This window comes from Amphiura filiformis, chromosome 6 (genome assembly GCF_039555335.1).
Source record: "Amphiura filiformis chromosome 6, Afil_fr2py, whole genome shotgun sequence".
In the NCBI taxonomy this organism is placed as follows: Eukaryota; Metazoa; Echinodermata; class Ophiuroidea; order Amphilepidida; family Amphiuridae; genus Amphiura; species Amphiura filiformis.
The window spans coordinates 71,198,577-71,213,492 of NC_092633.1; the positions used below are offsets into that span (position 1 = coordinate 71,198,577).

General features: G+C 36.9%; 1 protein-coding gene across 1 annotated transcript in view; it reads right to left on the minus strand.

Annotated features, from left to right (window-relative positions):
* Positions 1-4,788: 4,788 nt before the first annotated feature.
* LOC140155964 (vacuolar protein sorting-associated protein 18 homolog) overlaps positions 4,789-14,916 on the minus strand; it is a 35,419-nt gene continuing 25,291 nt past the window's right edge. The window contains 11 exon segments of the mRNA XM_072179000.1: positions 4,789-5,139; positions 5,928-6,127; positions 6,668-6,785; positions 7,523-7,644; positions 8,114-8,323; positions 10,971-11,102; positions 11,948-12,088; positions 12,545-12,642; positions 12,645-12,773; positions 13,440-13,533; positions 13,805-13,954. Of these exon segments, the coding sequence (XP_072035101.1) occupies positions 5,076-5,139; positions 5,928-6,127; positions 6,668-6,785; positions 7,523-7,644; positions 8,114-8,323; positions 10,971-11,102; positions 11,948-12,088; positions 12,545-12,642; positions 12,645-12,773; positions 13,440-13,533; positions 13,805-13,954 (1,458 nt within the window). The 3' untranslated portion in view covers positions 4,789-5,075.

The window sequence follows — 14,916 nt, forward strand, 5'->3', positions numbered from 1 at the left end:
AGATTAAACAAATACAAACAGATCATTTGACCACTCTGGACTTGCAAATATACAAACACATGGAAGGCCTTTTTTTACTGATTAGAGAGGATATGGATGCCTTGCAATCTTCTAAATGTCTAATTGTCCAATGATTCAATACAAAATGTAAAAATACCATTTGTAGGAACCACATTCATTTGGAGTAACCTGTATTTTTGTACCGCGTTATTATCCATTGAGGGGCTTATTGACTCTGTACTACATGTATAGTAATTCTATTGCACAGTTAGGAAGAACTTAATATCATTCATCAGTACTTATGCTAATTATCTTCCTATTATGGGCAATAGTCAAGGTCCAATGCACTTGAACCCAAACCTTAAAGATGATTTGGAACATATAAGGAATCAGAGAACTTATACATAACCAAGTTATTCATAATAGTCAGCTTCTTTATTATACATCATATATCATCTATATGTACAAAACACAATTTAATTTTACATAGTTTTTGTGATTTGTTTTATAAATGAAAATTTTCTTTCCATAATTGTTTTTTATCCACTTCTATAACTTTTGTGGCAAGAGGCTACTCATTTCATTTGGTCAAAAAAGCAAATTTGATTTTCAAATCAAATAATACATTAATACAATTGTGATCTGTTCCAGCTCCAATGACACCTCATTAATTTCACTGGACGTACCTGTGGATATATTGTAATAAGTATAAGCAATATTTACAGTGAGCAATTATTATACACTGCTGTGGCATTACATGTAGGTATTATCAGCACATGTCCCTATACATTTCATGCCAATATGAATGAGATGTCACTTGAGCTGGAACAGATAATAGATCATACAAATAAATTATTGCAAAGATCCATGGTTGAAGAGAGATTTCTTAGACATTATGTTACCCATTTCCACAAAACCAGGAACCTGGCAAAATGATTTTGATAGAGTGTGATACAGCTATAAAGATGACAGAAAGTGGGGGGTTTGAACCACATAAGTGACCCGTTCTGACAAAACCTGGTTTTATTGGAGCTGGTCACATAATATTAAACTTTATTATACAGCCTGTACCCATCAGGTTTATCATGCTTGAGACAAATGCAACATGAATCCTCTTGAAATGGTCACAACTTTTAGTGTAATAACCTCTAATATACAAATCTTGCACTTTCATGGCTTATGTCTTGTCCACAATCATGGGGAATCATTTAGATATAGACTGGCCCCCAGTCTCGGTTTGGTTCCATCTCTGGATAATGTAACAATAAATAATTACATAATGCCCTATGAAAAAAATTATGAAAAGTCCTGTAACCCCCCCCCCCCCTTATTTTCTTCAATGCCAAAAACCCATTCCTCTTCATCCACAAATCGACGCCACTAATTACACCCACCACAGTCAACCATGCAGCAATATAGAAATATACTCGTATTATAAGTGAACGCGAAAGTCCATTGAGCGCTGATTCCGAGACTGGTCCAATCTGTTAGAGATCTCCCTTCCAAATATTCGTTCAACGAAGCACGTTGTTTCCGATGTCACTTACGAAAGCCCCGCCCCAGTTTCAATTCAAATATGGTAGCACAAAGCTATGCCACGGGATGTGACGCCTTAAGATCGGATGGGACACTTGTCAACAACTGAGAGGTATTGAGCTCAAGTGGCACGCGCCTGATAGACCCATGGTACGCGCAATAATAAAAGGCAACCACTCGACTCGGACTTAGGCCTTTTGTTCATATTGCGTATATAATCGCGTGCGGTTTGCAAATGTTTGCACATTATTTAGCTAGGGAAGCCTTTCAAATATCCCAGCGCTGCCAAGTTGCGTTGATTGGTCGGATACAATATCGTTGTTTTAGTCGCTTACACAAGCGTTAATGTAGTGAAAACATGGATGTGGTATATAGAAAGATTGCGTGACTCCAAATCCGTAAAAGTGAACTCCCAGCATTTTGTGGGAACTTGAAGGCAAATTGCTTACAGACTGGGAGGGTCCATGTATTGGGTTGATTTTTAATGCTATGTAATCTACATTACCAGTCGTTCTCCATGGACCCGAGGGAGGGTCTATTTAGATACAGCCTGTGGTTAGGCACGGCAGGTACTACATCCAAACTCACAAAGTTTCAATTTCAGAAAGTTGACCAAAATTTCTGGCATGTATCTTTTAAAAACCTTGATCACAAATCTGTCAACATGTTCCAGGCTATGTGAGAAAGGGGTGCATGTTATGGAAGCTCAATACCAGTGTTAATGGCATTAGACCAGCCAGACTCTATAAACATAACATAACAGAGTAAAAGAATTATCGCTGATTTCTTTTTGCTGCATTCTGTAAAATCAAATTAATATTGAAACAGATAAAACTCACCCTTTTGTATACATTCCAATCTACAATCTGAGCTTTTCAAGCTACAGGCCATGGCCTTACATACACACAAAAATAAACATTACGTGGGATGTGCAGAGTTGTATCTTGAACAATGTAAACTTGTTTCTTGAATTTCTGATTAATTAAACAAACTTGTTGGAAAAAAAAAGCATCCAAGTATTTTTTACAAATAACAATATAGTGTAAAAAATCTATCTGCCTCCAATTGATATAGGAAGGGGCAATTACTGGCCAAGTTGTACAATAAGGTACACCACCCACAAGATGCCCTTTATTCTGTGTATGATGCACCATTCTCAAAATAATAGACAGTGCATAATCTGTGGTTACTGTTCGAACCAAGGCTTCTTTTTGTACAGCTTAATGCATACACCCCATAAAAAGGCCCTCTTACAATACAATACAATGCATGTACAGTAAAGGCATAGAGTAGGCCTATGTTCATCTAGGAAAGAGTTTTGTGACTTCATTTTGAAGTCTTTCCATGGCTTCAATTCCAAGGTCACTTTAACAACACTAAATCTAACAAGCCTCTGGATAAGTAACCCTCTCCACTGTACAATCATGTAGTATGTATAATAACTTGTTTGATGGCTGATTATTCATTCTAGTAAAGTTGTGTTAGATATGTGATCAGAAAAACACAGGTAAAGGGTAACTTCACATAATTTGCAAACCTTAATAAAACATCTGTTCATTCACATGTAAACATGTAATCTCTCCTATTCTCATGTCAGTTCTGATGATATTTTTTAACTATCAGAGACATGACTTGGACAATCCAGATTCTAAGTAGACCCTTTCCATGGGAAATCCATCACATTGGATTTTGATGCATGGGGAACATAATAGTATACCTCTGGAATTATTTTGTGGTCAATTTTTATTTGTTAATTATCACACACCAAAAAAACAATTTGGTTGTCCTCAACCAGCCTGTCTAAGACAGGTCAGTCGGTCCAATTCTTTTTTTAATTATATTTTTTTAACTAATTAGCTTAATATCTAAAGCTTAAGTGGTATTTCATTACTGCATCACAGCTTTCATGTTTTAAAATAGAAGTGTAAAGAAACTGTTTAAAGGATGTCAACATTTCTGAAAGAAACAAACCCTTTTCTGGAATATCTTATGGTAGATGATAACCAAACAATTTTTGTTGGTCTATAAGGTCACTCAGCATAGCACATCATATGGAAGTCACAAACAAAGTAGAAATCAAAGTTGGTTGGGTATTATATACTGCAAAACAATTTGGAGATATACTATTTTATCGTCTATGAGCATGGTATACAACTATGACAGAGTCCCAACTCTCCTCAATATTAAATACTGGTACAGTATTTCCACTGTGCTTAAAACTTTTCAGATTTCTTTAAGTTTTACACATGAATTTGACTTTGGTCCAGAGTAAATAAGGTCTTGTACAAACAATGGAAGAGGCTTACGCATCACACTGGAACATACAAACATTCAAACATTACAAACTAGTGCACGAGATCAAATTAATGATGCTCAATCGTTATTCTTAATATATCAATATACAAGGGAAAGAAGAATCATGCATCACACACTAGCACAATCAAACATCTCGTACACTGGTGTGAGCTCTATGTGTTGTTTGTACTGTTTATCTTGACTGCTCATATCTGGAAGTACAGCTCAACTTACCGTACTTTGCCTACATTCGACCTTGAATGATTTTTGAGTTCACACATTCATGAAAATAACTATAGATACCTGACAAGACCATTAGTAGCCCAGTTCTGAACCTTTTCATTGATCATTCATAACAATAGGTATCTGATGGATCAGTGAAGATAAAACGGGATTATAATATATCCGTAACCTTGATATAATAGTACATCTCGAGGAAAAAGTGCAATGGACATGTTTTCATTTTATGAAAATTGAGTATTTAACCCAAAAATGAAAATGGAACAATTTATTGGAAATCTGTTTTAACAGATTTTTTGGACATCTTTTTCTGCACTGTATTATGATAAATATTCAAAGAAAATATAGGTCATCCAAAAATTGTGATTTTTACACATTTTGGGGCAAAAAAGGAAAAATAAGCAAAAATATCAAAATCTGTCTAACAGTTTCATTCATCAAGTCATAACAAACGGCCTACATGCTTAATTTCTAATAAAATATTGAAATTGTGAAAAATATAGGTATTTATTGATTTTCATGTTTTTTCTTGCAAATATGCTAATAATATGCAAATTATGAAATTGCAAAATAAAGTTTCTACATAGCATACATCTTTCAAGTATGATGTTCAAAATGACAGACATCAAAAAGAGATTCGATGAAATGTAAAGGTGTAGTAACAATTTTGGAATGGACTGTCTGGTTAGGCAAAGTATGGTAAGTTGAGCTGTACCAGACTTGAGTTCTGTTTATCAGGGACAGTCTATGTAGCTCAGTGGTAAAGAGTGCTCGCCCCGCAAGCAAGAAGTCTGGGGTTCAAGTCTTTTACCTTGGTTTATCTACCTATCAATGTTATGTTTCCACCTGTAATTTCACATGATTCTTCTTTCCCTGTATAAGGTCTCATAGTTGCTGATTAAGTATGCCAACCATTTCTCCATTCAATAGTGTTAACTGGTATGGCAACTTGGTAGACATCTATGACTCAATCTGATCCACCTTTGTCCTGATTGGTTGTAAGTTTAATCCCAGCTCTGTATCACCGACTCATATTCCTCTGTTGTTATGAACGGCATGTCTATTGATCTGCAGAAATAAAGGACATGGAAAAAATCAAATCATTTGCTTAATATTTATTTAACAACCATGGAATGACAAGATCTTTTAGCATATAATGGCCAACATGTGCCTATTCAACTTCTGTATAGATATGCGGTGTCCCGAAACACATATGCTATAGTAAATTGCTGTAAACCTTTGATGAGTGTAATGTTGACGAGGTAGATAGTGGCTACACGTATATGGCAGAATTAACAAGGCATACAACATGTAAAGCATGCATACTACGCGTCGTAGGTGCCTTGTCAACATTGTGGAAGTACGCTCTTGTCAAAGGTTCATTTGGTGTACTTTAGAGAATGAACAACAATGGTAAAACAAGGCAATTTAAACCTATATTGGACTCAAAAACATACATTTACAATATGCTCCAACATCTCCAACTTCAATTTCCCTGCTCCCAGAAGATACTTCACTTTCACTCAAAAACAACAATAGAACACAAAAAGCCTAAACAACCCAAATCAGTGGACATAGTCCATTTATCAACTCTACCACCTCTGGGACATAATGCATTTATCAACTCTACCACCTCTGATTTTGTGAAAATGTTTGTTCCATAGCCTTGGAATTGTTTATGGAAATAAACAATAGTTCTGAAACTTCTATATATATATTTTTTTATAATTTGCAAAATCAGATCCACTTATTTTTTCATGGGGGTTGGAGTGAATACACGATTCTTCCTCATACACTGTTGCATCACAAGCAATTTTGCTACTTCCCACACATGAATCCCAATAAAATGTACTTACTTGATCATGATTTCCCCACAGTACACACATTCAGCTGCTATGATGTCATCTAAGTCATTTCTCATCTGCTCCTGTTCATCACGCTTGGATATAGCATCAGTGGCACTTGTTGATGGTTGCCGTTGTAAAGTAAGGTTGTTTAACTTGTGTTGCAATTCAGACATCTGTTTTTGCTTGGTTTGACTTAAGTGTGGTTCCACCTGTTGCACACAAATTGGTATCAAAATTGCCACTTCAAATATACACCAAACCGACATGTCTTTACAAAAAATATTATAATACATACATGTTCACATCTTATAATCAGGATTTTGTTATAAATTGTACAAACTTTTGATTATTCAAAATACAGAAAGTTTGCATAGATTGCTTTTCCTTGAAACAGCCATTAGTTTGTAAATTAGAACTTTTTTTTACTATGAAAAACCTAATGTTGACACTAATTTTGGCGTTTCCAGAAAAATCTGTTTTCCCCTTCCCTTCCTAAAATTTGGCATCCTGGATTATAACATAACCATTGTTAACCATTTTCTTCACACTTCTACGCTGTTTTACAACATGAATAAAGTGATGCAGTAGTGAAATACCCAAATTCACATCTATTCAAGCTCTTCTGTTCAGCCACTCAAGCAGGTCTTGGCAATGATAAAATAAAATACATCAAGGAAAACTGTCTAACTTATCCCAATAAAAGTGAGTGGATGACAAACCTTTAATGTCCTTTGAAGTATACAACCTACCTCTGATATCAGGCAATCTGAATGGAACATATGTTGACATGGGAATAGATAGAATGACCTTGTCAGCAATGGGTAGCCACATGATGCACATTTCTGTTGACCTCCTACAATACCATACCTATTAAATGAACAGACAAAGAAATGTTCAGATCAGGCTTGATTTATTTACCACAACGTAATTCATTATACAGCCAGTTTAATTTACCAGTAAAATGTCAAGCAGAATCCCTTTAACAAGAGTATACATTCGTCATTAAAATTGCTAAGTGGGATTGTGTAAATGGAGTGTCTCCCTTTTCATCTCGAATTTGAGATTTCTTCAATATATTAAATATGATATCAAAATGTGTTCTATGTTTACAAAGAAATATTATCCATAGGGTAAACCTAGGGTATGGAAACTACAATTCTCGGCAAGATCTTTGATTATAATGATGCATGCCCAGTTTATCATGCTAAATGAGCCAGGCTGCATAGCAATGAGTGACTCTCACACGAACAGAGCTAATGCTGCTTGTTCAGTAAACCAGGTGCTGTACTTCCATGGCATGATTCATTTAACCAATCAAGACCAGACTTTCAAATGTACACAATACAAATGTTACACAGGAATAAAAAGGCCAAAGAACTCTGATAAAGGGTGAAATAGCCTTAGCACTCAAACTACAGTGCTTTTTAAGCAAGTACAGTCATGATGTCAGTGAGAAATAATTGTGGCAGCTTTTAATTATAAGCGTTTACTCAAAAAGCTAGCATGCATGCTCATGTCTAAAGATGGGCATATATGGGTGTACAAACACTCTGACTCTATGCACTCACATCAATGACTGCACTAGGCTAAATCAATATACATACTTGTTTCTCATTTCTTGGATATCTGATCTAATAGCTTTAGCACTTTCTGTTGCATCTTCCATCTCAGTCTTGAGTGTTTCAATATGTTGATTATATTCTGTTAAGGAACTACAGATGGCATCCTGTAAGAAGAGACAATATATGGTTGCAGGAAATTGATGTAAGTCAACTTCTTGTATTGCAGGATAGAGCAATAAATTAGTACATAAAACATACTTATTTTCATTGTACGATGATATGCCAGTATCTGGTGAAAATGTCAATTTTCTAGCAAAGTAAGTCAATTTTGCAGACAACATCCACACAATATGTAATGTATTTCTATAGCTGGGAAAGCAAAACATTACAATGTTCTGTGAAGGAGATCCTACAAAATTCTACTCGCAACCTTCATTATTTTGACAGAACAGGTCACATGTATGCCAAAAATGAAACCATTTATTGCACTCAATCATTAATTAGTTTCAAAAATACCAGGACACATACAATTACCATTCCTCCTCAGTTTCTTAGTTTGTATTACTGTACCACAACCACATAAAATTACCAGTAATTTTGAAGTTTGTATTGCACGTTCTTAGTTTTACATACCTTAAAATGGTCAATGGTTACAAAGTCTGGAAAGAACGGTAAGATATCTTCAATCTTGAGAGCAGGACACTCCTTGAGGACCCCCATGGCCTGTTGGATATCACTCTGTTTCTGTACAACATGCTTGGCAATACGTAGCCATAATTTCTTCTTCAGTTCCTCATCCTCTTCTGGTTTCTCGGCACTCAGTTTGGCCAATTCAACATCAACCTACATTTGAAATAAAACAAAGAAGTAATATGAAATGATAGATATGTATTACATATTTTCCCTATAAAAAACATGTTTAAGCTAATAAAATATATGCATTAATTCCTAATATATCAAAATTGATACATGTGTTTCTCTTCAGTTGTTCCCCTCTATGACTAGCATTAATAAAGAATTATTTCTCCATCATGCTTTAACTAGAGAAGTGGGAAAAATTGGGGAATTTGAACCAAGACCTATACATGTAACATCTCATGCTTCAATGCCATTTGCCTCGATAAGTCAGTAACAATGCCCACCTCATAAACGGGAGCTCCTGGGTTCACTATTCCAGATTGACGAAAAACTGTCTCAAATTATTTTCAACTAGGCTTAACGTGTGTTTCTATTGGGACCATTTACCGGTAAAAAGACGGTAAAGGGATTAATTCTGCTCAATAGAAACTGACCTTCCCCGCTATTTACCGGTAAACAGAGGCGAGTTTTTACCGGTAACGTTTTCCTTCTTGAGGAAGGAAAATAGCGGGGGGGACGCTTACCGATAGCGTCAATAGAAACTCACTCCGTTCGATTGAATGCGCATACAGGGAAGAAAACGGAAGTTGAGGCGCGAAATTGACCTCTGCATCATCAATGAGCTAGCTTGTTTATGTATTATACCATGATTATACCATTCCGTTCGCAAAAATTCTTAGGCCTAATCACATACAAATATTTGACTCACTTGCTATAAATAAAGTAAATGGAAGAAATATTCATAACTAGCGGGAGACCCGAGCTTCGCGCGGGTCCCCGCTAGTTGAGTAAACGGGAGCGGTTAGTACACGGGAGTGGTTAGTAAACATGATAAACGGTGATGATGATAATGATGGTGTCTTCGTGTAGATTATTCATCCAGTATAGTAATGAGCATGTTAGCTCGATAATCATATGTTAGCTCCTGTCATATTAACGAAGCTATATAAATAACTTTAAGTGAATATCCAGACCTAATCCAGAGATAATGTTGTTACTCACTCAATCCCTCAGATTTCCTTTGAAACAGCTTGTGACAAAATGGTTGATCTTTAACTTTATCCCACAAACATAAAACATTAATATTAGAAGAGGTTGCTAGAAAAGCAGCAAAACATTTTAAGCGAGCCCGTGTTAATAGCTAGGCCTACATTATAGCCAGGATTTATTTGCAGGGGTCGTAGAATTTCCAAAATGTGGACTTTCAAGTTCCACTAAAGTGGGCTCACCCACCCCTATCATTTAATCTTTTTCGGGCTATACTGAACACTTTTTTGCAAATCTGTCACCCAATAACCCCCCCCTTTTCATCAGCTTACACCCAATGATCCTCCAGAAATGGCTTCAAGGCCTTTGCTTTGACCCAGTTTCCAATTCTGAGGGGACACAGCCGGCTGCACGGCGCGCAACACAATGGTGCTTCGTGGCCATTCAAAAAGGTGGCGGCAAAAATCTTCCGAGTGTGACCCCCCCTTCCAAATCCCTGGATCCGCCACTGTCTCAGAGAAGCAGTCAGTCACGTACACACCCAGACAAACATACGTAGGCCTACGCGCGGTAAGCCAACATTAAATGCGTCCATGCCATGCGCCGCAATGCGCGTGAAACCATGGTGCTGTGTACGCGCAGGTGCGTGACTCGCCACTTACCGCGCATGTTGGACACCGCTTGCATTTGACGCGTTTGCTGTCATGAACTGAACCATACGGTTATTGACCTCAACGGCCTAGCAACCGAAAATTTATTTTGTTATTTCCATAGTGACTGAATAGTTTTGCAAAAATGAACGTCAGATGGTTTAATGGCAATATGTACCCGATCAATGTATGAATAAATCAGAGCTGAAAGTGAAAGCATCTCGGAGACTGCTTCTGGACAAGATTTAGTGACTTCCTTTTATTTATATAGATGCATTATCCCTGCATTATACATATTATGCTAAATATTTAACATGAGTTATGATTTATGACCCTAGTAAAAGCCATGAAATAAAACAACAACAACAACATCAGCGGATGAATTCAGCTGTGCATGCGAAATAAATAGAAATCAACTCGGATCCGCGGCGGTGTGTGCTTCAGAAAATTAGAAAGATTTCATGAATTTAATATTATGTTGTTGATGTTAAATTACTATTCGATAAAAAGAATATTAACTGAAATTAAACTGTGAAAGATTAAATTCTAAGACCTATTTTTTTTGCGCGTAACAATACTGAGTACTCACATCGATATCACTGAGGGGGATTTCCCAATGGCGTAATTTGATGTACGAGAACGAATGAAAACGCTAATAAAAAAACATTATTCTTCAGTCTTCTTTTCTCGTGTTTGCTACCTCATTTTTAGCCAAACAATTAAGAAAATACTACAATATTAAAATCAACAATGCTTTGCAATTGACCCGGGGATTGACCCCAGAGCACGACCTTTCGCCGGCAAACTTTTAAGGTGTGTCAATTGGCGCTGTTCATCAGTGTTTACCGGTAAACAACGTGCAATGGAAACTGACCGTTATCCGCCTTTCGCCGCTATTTGACGGTGAAGAGTTTTACCGGTAAAATGCAGGGGACTCAATAGAAACACGCTATTAGCCTTTGTACCCAATAACTCACAGTACCAACTCCACATACCTGTAATGCTAGATCCACTGCTTCTTCAAACAGACCCATTGTTGTGTAAATATGTACACACGCCCTCTTGTGGTCATGCTCAGCATTCAATCTCAGGGCATATTTCAGGTCATAGTGAACATTCTCTGCAATCTAGTAATGTTAAAAAAGATGAGAAAATACAATCAATGTTAGTTCAGGAATAAGTCATTTACCAACTCAGCACATCACCATATGAATATAAGAAGTGTAAAGTGCATAGGAAGATATGGCTTAATTTTGTAGTAAGCATACATGGTGTTGAACATTAATTATGCATGCTACATAAACCAGTATTCATAAAGCCTTGTGTACAGCAGTTGATTCATGCCAGTGGCATTCAAATAATGGGTACATATAAACACTATGGCATCCTACATCGTCAAAACAATGTCCTCCAAGTTGAACTCACAGAACAATATATCAGGTATGATTCAATTGCTATTCTAAAATACTTGTGGCCAGTTGTTACTGCCATTCTGGGCCCGGTCCTCGAAACTAGGTTGTAAACTTACGCAGTTGAATGTCCTACTCAATGGACATATCACACAATGTACATATTAGAATAAGATCCCTGGTTGGTTTATCAGGGTTTATCGTAAAGACATGAAGATTTGTAATCATATCATATCATTAGATAATAATACACTTATGGCATGGACATATTTCTGGTGTAATTATCAACGAGCACAAACTTCCTGACCCTTTGTGTAGTCTATCAACTCATTTGGTAGAGTTCTAACCAAATCTTGTTCAAATCTTTGCTGATAAGTGATATGCTCATGTTGCAGTATTACATGATCCACAGGGCTCAACAGGTGCCACCTTTTTTGAAAATATAACCCTTGTTTGTGCAGTAGGTACAGCTGCAATCTAGGTTTGATATTTACATGGTCACACAGTTTTGTTCATTAGTTGACATACAACCTGTGTGAAAATGATTTTCTGAGCATACTCACATCTCCTTGTTGCTCCAGGTATCCCATGAGTTGTTCTGGTTGGTGTTTGGCATACAGAGATAACAGGTAATTATGGATAGCTTTCTCTGTATTACTGAGTTGCATCACACAAAATTCAAGGTATCGGATGGCCTCATTGACCTGGAATGGGACATGTTTACAGACAAAACATAGGTTTAAATCAGTCACCCACAATCTAGATCACAGTTAATGATGGCAAATAATGGAATGCAATTACTTGGATTAAAAATGTTGTGGGCTAATGTTAAATCCTATTTTGATCCCAGTTATGTATCACTTCATCATTTCATTATGCTCTCTGCTAACTTTATTTAAAGTGTTATGCTATGTGTAATGATAGCGTGCACAGAGTATTATACACAAACCCTGATGACATAGACTGAAGGCATGCTCTTTTGCTCTCCATGTGTGACAAACCAACATGGTGGATTTACCATAGCATTATACATGGGGAAATTCTAAGTTGGACTCTATTTGGGTCTATTTTCCTTAGTTCATTCAGATACTTTGTATTGGAAATTTTTTAACTTGATACCTGTGAAAAGTATAATAACTCCATTTCCAATGTTTTCTTACCTGGTTTTTCTCTGGACTGTGATCTAATTGCACCAATGCAGGAATGAGTCTTTTCGGGTCTAGATCACGACCCAATTCTATCCATGCTTGGCACAGCCCTGAGGTATATGCTGCATCAGTACCGGTGAGAATTTGTAAAACAATTCTACATTGCGAGGTTTACGTAGCACGTCCAGGGCATTCTCATAGCCCTCATGTTGTATGTGATGGCTAATGACTCTCTCATAGTCTGTTAGAAAACAAGAAAAAGTTGTGTATAATATCGAAATTTTTTGATGTGTTACATCTTGAGATATAATGCCGATTGACCAAGAAATGCATCAGGAGTAATCTCCCCTCTCCCATCAAATCATTGCATACCTTAATGTATACTATACAAACATGACCATACACAGGCAATATAATACTGAACAACACTCTGTCATTATATTTCTCTTCTGTAAATATTTTAATATGTAAACACATGCCTCATTCAAATTTGTCTCACATGATTGTACATAACCAATATTAAATATTGATGGTTGATAGTGAAATGGCCAATATTATGCTGGTGTCATACTTTCCTGCCGCTTGCCGCTTTGAAGATGATTTTGCTCCACTGCGCAGTGGCACCAGAAATGCTATCGGTGACCAGCGGCAAGCCGATATATCGTTCACTCCACCGCTTTGCCGCAGCGGCAGCACCACTGGGAGTTACTCGGAGTGGTGCCGCTCTGACGTATGAGAACAAAATATGATTTTGGATCGGTGATTAGCGGCAACAGTGGCTTTCAGAGTCATGCCGCTGCCACTCAGTGGTGTGCTGCTCCGCTTGCAGACAAGTGCAAGCGGCATGATGAAGTGTCACACCACTCAGTGGCAAGTGGCAGAAAGTATAAAACCAGCATTAGTTTACCTTTCATTAGCATAGCAAAGTAGACCATGTCTTCTACACCTCCATGGCTAGCAATGAGATCATATACAGCATTTACATTGCTACTCAAACAGTCCTAAACAAAACAAAATAAAAACAAACATTATATGCTGTATAATCTAGTATCTGTCAAAGAACTCTTGTAAATACCCGGTATGCAAACCTTAAACATGAGTCAACAAGTACTTAAACTGCCATAATTTAAAATTAAATATCAGTTGAACTGCTCATGATCGAATGTTAGTCAACAACTGAAGAAGCCAGAAGAAAGGAGTGTCCTTCATTGCAGACAATTATACATATACACCCCACCCATACACATACACCCCCACCAACAAACTTATTACCTTGACTGACTTTTGAGCCAAGAACTTCTGGAATTCTTCATGAAGGCTATTGTATGCTTCTTTAGCATCCTGTTGAGGGCGCAATTCACCGAGTTGATTAAGATAGAGTTCAATCAGCCACATCACAAGCATGGTCATCTGAGTTTTCTCCTGTTAAGTTCAACAGCATTTTACAAATATTACTTTAATATGAAAATACAGGTAGCCTGTTTTGGAGTGGAATTTTAACCTCAAAATTGCGCTCACCTAGAACTGTTTCATTAGGTCGCCTATGGTCTTCAGCAGATGGTGGCAATATGATAACTTTCTGTCTATCCTGATTGTAAACAAGGTACATGTTATCACAGCATGAACATCTTCTGAAGATGCTAATTTACCAAAGGGAAACATATCAAGTCAATGCAAAATATTGTAGGGTTGAGGTCAAAATTCTGCAATCAATTTTCATACCATTGACCACTATGTACATGTATGAATATCCAGTGGTATTTTTTGAGCTGTTTATCAATCGCTGAGTAGGAAAAAACCCATGTACATTGTAGCTATGTCTAATGTAACAATTTTGTCATCTTACATGAGACACAAAAAATGGTTCAAAATAAACAGGATTTACAAAGCAAATAGTGTCGGTTGTTTACAGACATTTATTACAGTTTAAAGGGAAGTATCAGAAATTGTGTTGGGGCATTTTTTTCAAGTTGACACACAAAAAATAATTTTGCAAAATTGCAAATACAAGGTTTACGTATTGGACCCACGTTTTACATAGTAGGTTTTGCATTTGACCTTTGAAATTACATGAGGTTTTCCTATATCCAGCGATGCACAGCGTCATCATCCCTATATCTTGGTGTAAAAAATTGCCATGATAGTAGGGCGAATCAACAGCACGGTATAGTGATTTTGTTCCGCCATGATTTTATGGTTTCGAGATAAAGGCCGAGCACTTCAGGCAAAGTATAACACTCCACCTGTACCTTTACGAACACCACCTGTGTACAATAGATACGTAACGTTTCTATTCCACGCATGCTCGAGTGGTATTGCTTGTTAGATTGCTTGAACATTCAATATGGACTTGTCCAGTTTAGTATTTAGGTTACCAAAACAAG